The 13,463-nt window shown below is 38.7% G+C and overlaps 3 protein-coding genes across 5 annotated transcripts; 1 reads left to right on the top strand and 2 right to left on the bottom strand.

The window, feature by feature from the left end:
- Positions 1-2,841: 2,841 nt before the first annotated feature.
- Positions 2,842-6,490, bottom strand: LOC114759240 (wee1-like protein kinase). 3 transcript variants are annotated; one of them, XM_028948379.1, is made up of 10 exons: positions 6,172-6,490; positions 5,971-6,031; positions 5,817-5,883; positions 5,046-5,297; positions 4,870-4,937; positions 4,661-4,770; positions 4,548-4,588; positions 4,319-4,467; positions 3,458-3,811; positions 2,842-3,364 (listed from the first exon to the last, which is right to left on the bottom strand). In XM_028948379.1, exons 1-10 carry the CDS (start codon positions 6,462-6,464, stop codon positions 3,269-3,271), a joined length of 1,491 nt encoding a protein of 496 aa, XP_028804212.1. In that variant the 5' UTR covers positions 6,465-6,490; the 3' UTR covers positions 2,842-3,268. The 3 variants fall into 3 exon arrangements, with proteins under 3 accessions (XP_028804212.1, XP_028804211.1, XP_028804213.1); XM_028948378.1 differs by having other exon boundaries at positions 5,046-5,309; XM_028948380.1 differs by lacking the exons at positions 2,842-3,364; positions 3,458-3,811 and adding an exon at positions 3,900-3,941 and having other exon boundaries at positions 5,046-5,309.
- A 1,914-nt stretch (positions 6,491-8,404) lies between these two features.
- LOC114759242 (uncharacterized) lies at positions 8,405-10,062 on the bottom strand. Its single transcript, XM_028948382.1, has 6 exons — positions 9,988-10,062; positions 9,722-9,836; positions 9,467-9,642; positions 9,106-9,382; positions 8,845-9,008; positions 8,405-8,717 (listed from the first exon to the last, which is right to left on the bottom strand). The coding sequence occupies exons 1-6, from the start codon at positions 10,031-10,033 to the stop codon at positions 8,560-8,562; spliced, it is 936 nt and encodes a 311-aa protein (XP_028804215.1). The 5' UTR covers positions 10,034-10,062; the 3' UTR covers positions 8,405-8,559.
- A 637-nt stretch (positions 10,063-10,699) lies between these two features.
- LOC114759241 (autophagy-related protein 18a) lies at positions 10,700-13,422 on the top strand. The gene is made up of 4 exons (XM_028948381.1): positions 10,700-11,604; positions 11,979-12,192; positions 12,554-12,680; positions 13,086-13,422. The coding sequence occupies exons 1-4, from the start codon at positions 10,747-10,749 to the stop codon at positions 13,183-13,185; spliced, it is 1,299 nt and encodes a 432-aa protein (XP_028804214.1). The 5' UTR covers positions 10,700-10,746; the 3' UTR covers positions 13,186-13,422.
- Positions 13,423-13,463: the final 41 nt, after the last annotated feature.

Raw genomic sequence — 13,463 nt, forward strand, 5'->3', positions numbered from 1 at the left:
AAAGTTTAGGTGAGTTGGGTCCCGGGAGCTCACCAGGGCCAGGGCATGCCTCCAGACTCAAAGAGCGCTTACAGAGGTACTTACAGATCACCCACCAACAAAGTCCTCACATCAGCAGCGGGATTCGAACTCACGACCTTGTGGGTTATGAGCCGACTTCTTACCAACTATACCAACTCTTGTTGGTAAAATATTTACGATTTAATATATAATTTTAAAATTATTTTAAATTACAAATTCATTGCTGGAAGAAATTGAAAAAAAAAGTGCAGATGCAAAAGGAAAATTATACTTATTTTTATCCTATTTTTTAACCTGTACGATTTTGTGATTAGCGGATAAACCTTTTAATACGGCGAGAAAAAAGATATATTCTTTTTTGTAATCAGGATATTATGAGATTTTTTTATATATTCACAATATAGAATAGATATTTTGTTTTACGTTAAGTGATACTCCTCTTGTTCTAAATGTAAGACCCTTATACTAGTATATATAAGGGTCTTATATTTAGGATAAGAAGAGTAACATTTATTTTATTTTTTAATAAATTATATGATAAGTATTAGCGATAAATTGCCGTTGTTAGTTTCCACTTCTAGCGACTCGACACTGGCAGTATCTTTCTTCGCTTTTGACTTTTGAGTAAGGTCAGGTGACTAGTGTGCTTTTTATTCACGTGCGACTCGCCAGCGGCAATATCTTTCTTCGCTTTGGGAGGGAGGTTCATTCATTCGAATGCCGTGTTTGCCTGGTTGGAACCTTCAAAGGGCTGTGGCATATATATGCTTGAAATTGCCTACGACATTTTATAAATTTTATATTATATTTAGATCAGGTGCAATTTTCATAACTAATTAGAACCTTCTTCCCTATGCGCACATATTAAAATGGCTGATACTACTGAAAAATATTTTATTATATTCTTCCTCTTCTATTGTGAAAAAAAATTCATCTTTTGTTCTTAATTTTTAGAAATATGATTTTTCTTACATATGATTTGGACAATAAAATATAAGATTTAAATATCTAACGTTGATAGTTTTACTAAATATTGATTTCACATTAAATTTTTTAGTAAAACTACCTATAATGTTATTTTCCAGCTTGATAAAACATCAATGTTTAGTTTCAAAGAACTGTGAAAGGTACAACCACAATTATTCTGTCATTAAAATAATTAAATTCACAAAAGTAGAAAACAAAGAGGTTGAGTGTCAGTTTCAAGATAACGTATAGTACATAAATCAGGTGTTGAGAAATTCTATGGATAATTTGTTTGTGAAACTCCATTTGTATTTTTCCCAATAGCATTTATAATGCCCCTCTACCATCAGTGTCATGATATTAAGTATCAATTGGATAATCATTAATTGCGTAACCTGACCCGTTTTGACATTATCGGGTATTACAAGATTTTATAGTTAAAGTAGATTACATCCAATGTTGTTTCTCCAATAATCACTATCGGGCATGGATATAAAATTAATATATTCCATTTTGAGACTTACCAATCAAACTAAATTTAATGAAAGGTGCAATTGGCTGGGGGCGGGGACGAATGAATGAGGAATCATTAAATTCTTCGAGGATAGAAAGATTTTTTGCTCAAAAATATCCGCGCATCATAAGCACATAACAAGTTTAACTCAAAAGGGAGGGCAAATTGGAGCTGGGAAGCCGCATGTGCAAGTTGGTTATTGGGTCTCTTTGAAATGTTTTATAACTAGTTTTTCAATCATAATTTATAGAATACGAAGTAAGTATGCGAGAAGAATTTTTTCTTAAGTTACATAAAACATACTCATAAATGTTTTTGGATTTGATTGCAAATAAACACTGTTGATTTTTCAGAGACTATTATAAAGTCAAGATACTGAAACAGTGAAACCCCGAAAAGCATCACGCAGAAGCACAAATAATTGATTCGTAATGCCCTATCGGCTCCATTAATTATCCAACATAAAATTTTAGTAAATCATTTTTTCCAAAAAAAAACAAGACTTCTAACAAATGGATCTGTCATCATATGAGCTTTTAATAATTAAATATTTAAATGAAACAATTTTCAAAGTCGAATTCTAAATGAATGCACAGAAATGCCTACCAAACTTTTCTTGGGGGAAATAAAGGCAATAATTTTAGCAGTGGGCAGTTAGTTTGTTTTTCTCTGTCCGTTCTGTTCCTGGTGAAGTATACAATACCAAGTGAACAAAGCCTTTTCAACGAATCAAGGGGATCGACCTAATTATAGTATAATATTCTAGCGCTGGATTTCAAAGCAATAATATGAATATTTTAAAATAAACATAGCAGTAATTCCCGAGTTCTGAGGGTCCCAATACGAAAGTGAACAGGAAGCGTGTTGGAGTAGAAAGAGCTCTTGATTAAACTGTCTTTATCGACATGGTTGTAATGTGGGTGAGTTCATGTTTGGACTTGGGGGTGTACATACCACGTTGGACAAATTGTCCGAGTCAGATTTTTGTCTGGCATTGCAACATTTTTTCCCATTTACAAAATTGCCATAGGTCTTCCCTCAGCCCCAGTAATTGACATCGGATCTAATTTATTCTTAATTTTTCTATCAAAAAGGCCCAGAAATTCTTTCCTGTATGGTTTTAGGTGCATTGGAAGAAATTGTTTGGTCATAAATCATGAATAAGTAAAATCTTCCACGTCAAAGCTTTTGGATAATCCACAAGTCACAATTTAAGCCATCCTAGTATGTTGAACATCAAGTCAATGAGCCTCAATTATCTAAGTTTGCATTTCATTTTGGCCATACTAAACATATCCTACCTCTAGTTTTAATTATAAAACCTCATTTAAAGACTATAAATAAGATTTTATAATTAAAACCAGAAATAGTACCTTTTTTTTCCCTCCAAGTGGAATACTAAACATATACTTCAACTTTCAATTAATGGCTTGACATATCAAAAGCAAGGCCAATAACGCGTTCCAACGAGCTCTAATTTCACTACGAAGAGCAGACATCATATTGAGAACCATGAGTCACAGCATTTGACTGCAAAAAGGAGTGAAGGGATTCACCTTGCCGTTTCGATTCCTTGGGTTCATTATACAACTAGTGCGTAAGTAGGACGCGGGATAAGGCTTGCACCATGCTGCGGGAAAAATCTGGCGCACACCTCGTCACAAAATCGGCCAGGTATATAACCAAGGCCATAAACACTTGCCCTGTTGAATGATGCTTACATACACAATATACAAAAATCCCCGAAAAGGTAAAACCCGTGCCTCTTCAATATTTTGTATTTCTTAGGGCCCAATCAAAGATTGTATTCTCTACTAACTCTCTTGCACTAGGTCGTTTAACTGGATCAGGGTCCATCATGACCTAAATGAACCACAGGCAAGCATCAGTTTCCAAGGGAAAAGTTACCAACGAAAAAAAAAAGGTTTCCACGGGAAAATAAATAATGTATAGTACCTTGAGCAAGTTCTGAAATTGCAACGAATGGCCAGGCAGGAGGGGCAACCTGCCTTCTTTCAGATTAAAAAATTTACATCCTGATTCTGGCAAAGGCGATCCTCGAATGAGCTCAAAAATAGAAGCTCCCAAAGAAAAAATATCAACCTTGTCAAGGTGATCATAATTCTCATTCAGGATTTCCTGGGGCATATAACGCGCATCACCCTCCTCGATTGGCAGACTCTTATCAAGGAGAGTTGCACAGCCAAAATCACCAAGCTTATAAACACCATTTTTGACATAAATATTATCAGGTTTAACATCAAGATGAGCTATTCCTCTTTCATGTATAAACAACAGAGCCTTTGCAACCTTCACAAAAATTCACGTCAAATTGATCAAAATATGAAAAATAAACAAGCATATATTTAGTACAACGTCATTATATTGAGAGTACACAGGAAAAGATGCTCGAACCATTGAACGCTCAACAGAAACTAGCCTGCAACAAGTTACAAATGTTCTCTTAGGTCATCTCAAGCCAATAAGGCATTCTGTTATATACGCAATTATATTTAACTCTCTTTCCCATTAACGACTTGATGAGTTAAACACACACCAGTAGAACACTGACGAAATTATATAACAGCATCTGTTCTCAAACCAGCAATAAAGAGGGTCATCAGCAGCATGATAAAGTATTTCAATCAAACTGGAGTTTTTGAAAGCTCAGGTTAGAATAGTTAAGCATTCACAGACTAAAAGGGACTTTCATCATACTTTAAACAAAAATTAAGTTCATCAGACAGTGGTTCCTAGATGTCAACAATAGCTATCAATAGCGATATTCAATCGAAATGGTCGTGAAAGGGAGTTTACCTGATGCAATGCTTCTAGCACTTGTCCTTCTGTAAACATTGTATTGGCCTTGCTTATGGATAAGCTATGGTCACATAACTCCATCTGAATGTACAGCCGCTCATTTTCAAACCATGAAGAATAGTATCCCACTATGTTTTCATGGGATCCTAAAGAGAATGATAAAAAAAATTTGGTATGAAATTCCTAAGTAAGAACGAAACTATAAGGAAAATTTAACTTTACAAACCTAAGGCTGCCAGTGCTTGAACTTCCATCAAAGCTTTTCTCCTGCAACGCAGAAAGATTGGGTTGATGGTTCAACCTGAGTTAAGAATAATCCAAAAGAGATGAAGATGCTACCTTTCTGTTTCCAGGCACAACTGCCTTGTGCTGTGTTTCACAGCATACAAGCAACCGTCTATTCTCTTTAAAACTTTGAAAACGTTACTAAAGTTTCCCATGCCAATTTGCTGAGGAAAAAGGGATGAAAGTGAAATATTAATGGAAGAAGTCAAAAGGTTTCAGGTCTCAAACCTTGGCAATTAAAATTTCTATTTTAAATGCAATACCTCAATCTCATGGAAGTCAGTGCGATAGCGTGAAAGCCCATCACCGCCAGTAATTGCAGGGAACAGACCTGCAATTCTAGCATTACATGGTTTCTATAATGCAGTAAATTCGAAGGGAAAAAACCAACAGATAACTGTAATGCATGCTTATCTAAAGAGGGCTGACCAAAATATACCTGCATATTTTGATCTTTGGTTCCCATAAGGATCCTTATCCTTATCTAAACCATCTTTCAGATAGGGGTTCCTAATGCAAGGAGGGGGTATGACCCTAGAGCGCAAGGCAAGCACAGAATGCGAGAGATAATTTTGAGCCTTTGGTTTGCCTGTGGAAATCAGTTTCTCGATATCTAATTCATCTGCAGCAGACTCAGTTCCAAGCTCCACAGCTTGATGACCGCCAGACAAAGTAGGGCTGAGCGGATTCCCTGAGATGCCATCTATGAAAGTTGCACGTTGACAGCGAAAAAATAGGTTGAATATGAAAGGTATATCAGTATGAGATGCTTTAACACATTAAAAGATAGCTATTGTCATTTTTATGCGGTTAACAAACCGCTATGCAAGATGAAATTCAATAAATCGAGTGCTTGGGATATAAAGAAGATCAACCATCATGAATCATGACATTCAACATATTTTAAAACCCTTTTCAGCACAATTCTAACCCCTTCAAACACTAATTATGGACTCCAATGAATTATTAAACACACGTATTTGAGTTGAATGTACATGCATCATAATTCTTCAGTGCACGTCTGTAATTTACAAGATTTTACAACATAACGACCATACAATAAAACCATGCCACCATTTACCAAAGATCTCAAGACTCTTATGAGTTGCTCCATAACCAATCCTTTTCCCCTGGGACGGGGGCCTGGAAAATATAATTTTGCAAAGTATAGCAATGCCAACTAAAGTATCAAAGCCATGCCTAATCTTACCCAATCGGCATCTCTTGCTTTTTGTAGTGTTTAGTTTTTCCGGTGATTTGGGACACGGGATATTCTCCTGTTTTAGGGGGAAAGAGAGGGGACTAAAAATTAGTCTTGCATACAAAATACAGATTGCGGCATTACCAATTTGAATTACTTTCACCTTGTTGCAGTCCAAGCCGTTAAAAGTATGCTGATTATCAGGGGTTATGTAATCTGGAGTGCTGCCAGGAACAACAAAGAACGAGGAGACAAATATATTAAACAAAAATCATTTGGATTTTCCAGTGAAATGGGCAAACCACAGATTATGAATGCCAAAAATGTAGAAGAGGCGACGTAGATGAAGTAAAGACTTTTGTACCAAAAGAAATCTTGGCTAAGGATGAAATCTTTGTCGTCCACATTGGCATCAAACACATGATCCAGAGCCTGAGGAGAGGATGAGGGAAGATTGCTGTCACAGGCTTCGGCTTCAAGGAGGTTCTGGAAGCGAGGGATGGGGGAAGATGATGACTGATGGTGCAGGGGAAAGTGGGATACTTGCCCTAGCTGATTCTGCAAGTGCCTAGCAAGTGTTCCCTTCATTTTGGTCGCCTCCTTACACTCACTTCGTCTTCCACTGCTGGTCCTCCTCCCGTAGCTCTTACCCTTCATCAATGATCAGTCCCAGTCGACCTTTCCTTTCTTCTTCCAATCAATGAGCGTATTAAACACAATTTCTTGAATGTATTTATTTAGCCAGTAAAGATAATAGTGTAATAATTTCAGTGGGAAAAGCACAGCAAAATTTTCAGATCGCGCGGGTTTTCCACTTTTCAAAAATGGATTCAAAGTCGAATCCTCACCGTTTGTTTCGGAACGAGGAACCAGCTATTCGTGTCGACGCTTGGATCTGCCTTGTTATAAACGACCACGTTTTGAGGAGCGGATGCTTAGAGCTGCGTACTACGTAAGCTTCTTTCCCCACCTGTCGGGTTTTTTTTTATCAGATATGAAGTAAAAATATGAGAAAAAATTTATCTTAACCAATGGCACACCCTTGGGCCTTCGCTCACGTGGAAACTATTAATTTGCAGATACAACTTTGGTCACCTAAATTTAAAATTTTTAATTAATAATATTTAAATTAAAAAATATTTTTAAAAAAATTAAAATTCAAAATATTGTTTTTATTTTGGGTCTTGTTAAAATAAAAAAATTGAGAAAGACAAAACTACAAAAAGTTAAATATGAATAATTTATATTACTTCCAGTCCTAGTTATAAGGATTCGTTTTTACAAATAAAGTCTTATAATTAAGATAAAAAATAGTATTAAATATAGATGGTTTAAATTTGATGAACACCACAATCCTTGTCACTCCAATGAGTATTGAAAGTGACTCTGTTTGTTGAGAATTAAAACAGATTTACTAATGTTTTGAAAACATTACAAATTAGCCCACTTTCTCTCTCCCTCTCTCGAAATTGCAAGGGTGGTGAGAGTTTTCTTCCCTCGTCAAGCGGACGAGCTTTCTTTCACGGTATCTCCTCCCCCGGCTCCGACTGGGGGAGGAGATGACCGTTTTCTGTGTTATCCTTAGTTTCTTTGTATGTCTTTTTAGGCTTTTATCGGTGGTGTGTCTGGTTTTAGCAGCTATTTTAAGATCTGAGGGCTTCATTGACGGCAGACCTCTCATGGCGACTTCGTTTTGTATTTTTGGGGGCTGGGATTTGATGACTACGGTCCTACACATTGATGGCTTCATCTTTCAGAGGATCATTGTGGTTTGTTCGTGGATGCGAATTCGAAGGGCACGTCTTTGTTCCGTCAATTTTGTTCGCTCAGCAACTGTCGGCGAGAACACCTTCTCATCCTTCGTCTATTTTTCTGGTGGCTGTGGGTGCTTTTACTCCTATGATGTTTTTTCATGGAGGTTGTTCAACCAGTTGGGTTGGTTTGCCAAGAAGAGGGATGGGTCCTTTGGGATGGTTCTTCGAACCCCCACCCCTTATAATGGCTTTGGTGTTGGTGTTGGTAATGGCACTTCTTTCCCTACTGCTTCTAGTGAATGGTCGATGGTGACTGAAGTTCTTGGTAACGGTGGCGGCTGCCCTCTCTTCTTTGTTAGGGTTAGGTTTTGTCTAGGGCTTGTTTGGTTTCCCTTTGTGTTTGGGCTGTCTTTAGTGCAGTTGTACTTGTTGGGCTTTGTATTTATCTTTGTTGTTCTTTAATGAAGTTACCTTTTATCTGGTCAAAAAAAAGAAAGCATTACAAATTTACAATTTTAATGCTAACACTAGACTTGATACCTATCGTTTATTCTCAATACTTAAAAAAAAACTAAATTTAGTATTAAACTCTGAATATATGATTGATAGAATTTTTATCCAATACTACCTTCAGTCGGAAAAATCGATCAAATTGGCTCATTTATTATTTCTTCTCCCTATTGAGGTCAATGACATAGCTGAAAAATCATAATATATGACTTAAACAAAACCTAATTTTTACGTTCTCAAGATTCTCTTGTGAATAGAAAGGGAGGATGTGCAATTTTGCTTAAACTTTACTACGATATGAATTTAAAATATTAAGCTAAAAAATACATCATGTGAATCCGTAATATTGCGCGCAGTGAAAAAGTCATGCTCATTTTACACTGTTACAATAAATTCTTTTTTTTTTGGGGGGTAATACAACGGGGTTCAAAGGCCCAAAAAGTGTTACAATAAAATCTTTGATCGTACGTAAACTCTGGAGAGCTTGATCAACAAGGGGTTTTAACTAATCCCATAACTTTAAATTCCGTTTCGAGGATGCAACTATTTCCTTCCAAAAAGCCCTTAGTTGGGTCCTTGAACTTGGCCAATGGCACGAACATTCTTGATCCCCATGTGGGACTCGAGCTGGAGAAGTGCCTATAGACTGAAAAACAGGGGAACAAACGAACGAATCGTGAGAACTTTAAATGTGTTCAGTTTTTGGCCGATTAAATGTGTTCAGTTGAAATTTCGAATTTCCAATTCAAAACAAATTTAGTTCTGAGCCTCACATTTTGTTTCTGCATGCTGTCCCTTGATTTGGTCCTTGGCGCGCAAAATGCAGTGCACATATAATTTAGTGTTAGGTGGGATTGACGAAGGGTCTACGGTCAGGAACAGCGAGACACTATTACCTTTGCCCTCACCTGTCCCATTGGGGTAGAAAGCGAGTCTCCTGCATCAACAAAACCAGAATACGTTTTTTTTTGAGGCGTTTAAAACACAACACTCCGCAGGTGGTGGCTGGGAAGTTAGGAAGCATTGTTTCATACCATCTGTAGTTTCCAGCAAGGAACAGTTCGGACTCGTACTTTTCTAAACTAACTCTAGAGAAATTGTCGAATTTCCACCTATAAGAAAGAGGAGGGGGTTCATCTATCATTGACAAGCATTCTTCTTCAGGAGGCTTGACGACAAAGACTTCGGCTCCAAAAACGCAGGCATCTTCAACCAGATATCCATTTGAAGGGTCATTGAACGAGACGATGTCGACGAATTTTGAGATGCCACATTCAGTTTGCAGCTTATGAAAATGCCTCGTGCTTGCGTCTGCATTTCAGTGACCGAGTCAATAACGCATAAAATGCACTATAAAACGCCCGGCTAAATGGAATGTTGAAGTTTTAGAAGTACCTTGATAAGAAAAATACTCGTCACGAAGAAAATCGTATACAAACAAATTAACAATGGCATTGACCTCCCAACCATCCGGAAATGAGCTTGAGCTTGAAACCATCAAGTTCAAGTATACTGAGATATGACCTTGCCCGTCTTTTATTTTGTTGCCAGTCGGGTATACGGATAGAGTCCTACAATGATGAGTTAACGATTAAAAAACACGTAAAAAAATCATATAATTTGAACGCAAAACAGCAGGATAACACATGCCATTTGTAGCCCCCTGCCTCGAACTCTTCCGAGGTGTAATTTTCGACTGAAGCCTTTGAAAGAAACGAGAAGGACTCGATTTTGAATAAGTAGTGGCAAGGCGGAACTTTTCTTCCTAAGATATATCATCGTCCACAGGGAAAAAAACACCGCTAATCAGTTCGTTTGAATGTTCAAATGTACCGAACATAAAGACAGACAGAAAAATGCGAAGGGAATTAGCAAAAAGAAAATGAAAGGCACAAGGTTCTTGACTGCTAACACACCTTCCATGGGTCTGACTGATAATGGAATGAGGGCACAGGAACTCATGCTTGGAAAAGGGAGATTAACGGCGGGGTGACTTGTGATCGTCGTTGTCCGAAGGACTCTTTTGGCTTTATAGCCGCTCAAAGATTCCACCTTGCGCGGGCGGTCTCTGTTTTTTAATTTTGTGTTCATGGCATCCCGGGGACTCTGCTGCAGCAAGAAAAGGATTGTATGCTAATACGTGTATGGAATTATGCCAATGGCAAAGCATCAAGGTCCTATCTGTGCGTGTGCGTGAGTGTGTGTGTGTGTGTGACGTTGCGTGAGAATTCTGTTTCTGTGAAACCTGGCTTCCTTCCATTGGCATGCAGCAATGCGGCGACAAGAAAAGGATCACATGCGAGCATGTATACGATTAAAATGATATACGATTAAAATGATTTGATGAAGAAGAGCGAGTTTACTGTCGCCCAGCAAATTTAATTAAAAATTTTTAAATTAAAATGATTTTGACGATGCCGATGAAAAATATCTGAGAGCAAGCAAGTCGGGCCGCACCGGGTAAGTGATGACGCGATCACGCATCACCAACATCAGGAAAAGGAGAAAATCGTCAATTTGCAGAAAATTCTGGGAATCATGTTCTCGTTTCCGCATCTACTGGTTTTACGCCTTCCCGAATGAAAGGAAATTGTTCACTGGGACTGGTTGTCGGGGTCGAAAGAGGGATACAGTGAGAAGAAGGGGCTATCAGCTCTTTCGATACTCCGTGATCCATGGCCACTCTCTCAACTTCCTCTTCTCCCCCATGGCCCAGCCCTAATGTCGATTCCAATTCAATTCCTAGTTTTCACGCTGATCAATCTCAGACGCCAGACTTGGATTCCTTCATGGTTCGCCAATCAACCCCGCCTCACAGTCACAATCACTCCATCTCTCATCACAAGTTTAATGATGCTTCGCCCGATTCCCCTGCGATGACCACCCCTCCTACGCTGCTTCAACTCTCCTTCAACCAGGACAGAGCCTGTTTCGCCGCCGCCACGGATAACGGTTTTCGTATCTACGATTGCGACCCTTTCCGAGAGCACTTTCGCAGAGAGTTCGATGGTGGGGGTGGCATCGCCGGTGGGATTGGCCACGTGGAGATGCTTTTTCGGTGTAATATACTGGCACTCATCGGAGGTGGTCCTCACCCCCAATACCCTCCTAATAAGGTGATGATCTGGGACGACCATGAAGGCAGGTGCATTGGCGAGTTGTCGTTCCGGGCTCCTGTTCGGGGAGTCCGGCTTCGACGAGACAGAATAATTGTAGTGATGGAACAGAAGATATTTGTGTACAATTTCGCGGACCTCAAGTTGCTGCATCAGATTGAGACGGTTGCGAACCCGAAAGGGCTCTGCGAAGTTTCGCAATTAGCCGATTCTCTGGTGCTGGCCTGCCCTGCTTTGCATAAGGGCCAGATTCGAGTAGAGCATTATGCGCAGCAGAAATCCAAATTTATTTCGGCACATGATTCTGGAATAGCTTGTTTTACTCTCACACTGGATGGGCAGTTACTAGCTACCGCAAGCACCAAGGGGACACTAATTAGGATCTTTGGGACAGCTAATGGCACGGTGCTTCGAGAAGTATGTGAGTTTTCTGGTTTTTGACGATTAATGCTTTTCATATGCTCACGGCATTATAGTATAGGGTGGGTTGTGATAATTCTGCGTGTTTTTAAAAAATCCGTAGAGGAAATCTATCGTCAGTTATTTGAGGAGATACGTCTTCCTATGGTAGACAAGTGGCTGGATTAGGCATACTATTTGATGATACATGCTCTTTAGCTCTTACGCGATTCTTTAGCGTATGCTGTTTGTCCGAGTTGTGAATAAACTGTTTGTCTCCTTTGGAAGCTTGAATTCGTCTATTAAGGAAGCCGTGAAGAAAAAAATATCTGTCTATTTAAACTTGATAGCTTTTCATGCTAATAAATGCGTTCATGGAATCAACAATATAGGTAAGAAGGGGTGCAAATGCGGCGGAGATATATAGTCTGGCATTCTCTTCTACTGCTGAGTGGCTAGGAGTTTCGAGTGACAAGGGCACTGTCCATGTTTTCAGCCTCAAGGTTAATTCTAGTGGGCCCCAGCATGAAAAGTCACAGAGCACATCCAATTCTAATGCTGCCGTTACGCCATCTAGGTCATCTCTCTCGTTCAAGAACTTAAAAGGTAAAACATCTATTGTTATTCTCACTTGATATCCTGTTAGGTTGTATGAACACGTACTAACTAAAATTGTTAAATTTTAACCTTGGTATTTTGACTATTGTCCCCCATTTGCCGGGACCGTTCTATTTCTCAACCTGTGAATTGTGAAGGAGTTGAATGTTAAGAGCGTAAGATGTGTTGGAAATAATCGTTGACAGCCACCAATATCACCCGGTTCTCTTCCATTCCATATTTATTTCACCTTGTTATTGTTTTCCATGTTTTTAATTGTTTGGAGTTCTAGGTTTTAATTTTCTCAAATGGAGAAGCGTTAGTTGATTACTCGTGTTCATTTTAAGCTTGTTTTGCTTTGCACTTGCAGGAGTATTGCCTAAGTATTTCAATTCAGAGCGTTCGGTTGCTCAGTTTCACTTGCATGAGGGCTGTCGTTACTTGGTTGTATTTGGTCATCAAAAGAATACGGTCATAATTCTTGGCATGGATGGAAGGTAAAAGTAACTTCCTCAACAGAATGCAGTCTTCCGTAGGCTGTGGCTATATCTGCTCTATTTTCCTTAGATACTAAGGTTCCCATTGATGAATGGTTCTATTTTTCTTCTACGTCTGAAAAATTGGTCGCTTTTGAGTATTGCTGAGCTGATATTTGAAGAAAGGCGCCACCCCATTCACCCTATATCATATCTGCATTAGTTTAGTTGAGAATGTAGATGAAAGCACTTGTTCTTTGTCGTATCATTTTTGTCACTGCAATAAGTATTGCGTTGAGCCTCAAGCTACTTTTCAGAGAAAACCCTTTTTTAATCATCAAATCGCGTTTTGCTTTCGTTATTTTAAAATTATAAGCAGCTTTTATGTTTTGATATTAATGATCCCCAGTGGACTGTGCTATGCAGCTTCTACAGATGTCGATTTGACCCGGTGCGCGGTGGAGAAATGACTCAGCTGGAATGTCACAACTTTTTAGAGCCAGAAACAGGTTTTGAGACGATATGAGATACAAGCCTCAAGCCTGTGATGACATTTCAATGGTTGCGTTTCAGCCTTTAGTTAGTGTGTCTCTATTTAATAATGTAAAATGTCTAACTCCACTAAGGGACTGCGTTCTAACCTGAATGTAGGCTTAAGTGTAAGTAATGTTGGCCTGTACATATTTCTGCGGTGTTAACCATGTTGTTTCCGTTGAAACATCTATGATATAATACATTATACGTATACAATATCCTCCGCCCACATGATCGTGTTTACAAACATCTAGATTAAAGAAAATTTAA

The sequence above is a fragment of the Neltuma alba genome, unplaced genomic scaffold (assembly GCF_004799145.2).
Source record: "Neltuma alba isolate B1F8T4 unplaced genomic scaffold, ASM479914v2 tig00010802_pilon, whole genome shotgun sequence".
NCBI classification, from domain to species: domain Eukaryota; kingdom Viridiplantae; phylum Streptophyta; class Magnoliopsida; order Fabales; family Fabaceae; genus Neltuma; species Neltuma alba.

Coding starts and splice junctions, on each gene's coding strand:
- LOC114759240 (XM_028948378.1), bottom strand. CDS start 6,464: ATGAAGGGTAAGAGCTACGGGAGGAGGACCAGCAGTGGAAGACGAAGT. Junction 5,310..5,816: donor AAGCAAGAGATGCCGATTGG/GTAAGATTAGGC, acceptor CAACTTTCATAG/ATGGCATCTCAGGGAATCCG. Junction 4,938..5,045: donor CCAAAGATCAAAATATGCAG/GTATATTTTGGT, acceptor CTAGAATTGCAG/GTCTGTTCCCTGCAATTACT.
- LOC114759242 (XM_028948382.1), bottom strand. CDS start 10,033: ATGAGTTCCTGTGCCCTCATTCCATTATCAGTCAGACCCATGGAAG. Junction 9,837..9,987: donor ATCAGTCAGACCCATGGAAG/GTGTGTTAGCAG, acceptor GATATATCTTAG/GAAGAAAAGTTCCGCCTTGC. Junction 8,718..8,844: donor ACAGCATGCAGAAACAAAAT/GTGAGGCTCAGA, acceptor CCTGTTTTTCAG/TCTATAGGCACTTCTCCAGC.
- LOC114759241 (XM_028948381.1), top strand. CDS start 10,747: ATGGCCACTCTCTCAACTTCCTCTTCTCCCCCATGGCCCAGCCCTAAT. Junction 11,605..11,978: donor ATGGCACGGTGCTTCGAGAA/GTATGTGAGTTT, acceptor TCAACAATATAG/GTAAGAAGGGGTGCAAATGC. Junction 12,193..12,553: donor CTCGTTCAAGAACTTAAAAG/GTAAAACATCTA, acceptor TTGCACTTGCAG/GAGTATTGCCTAAGTATTTC.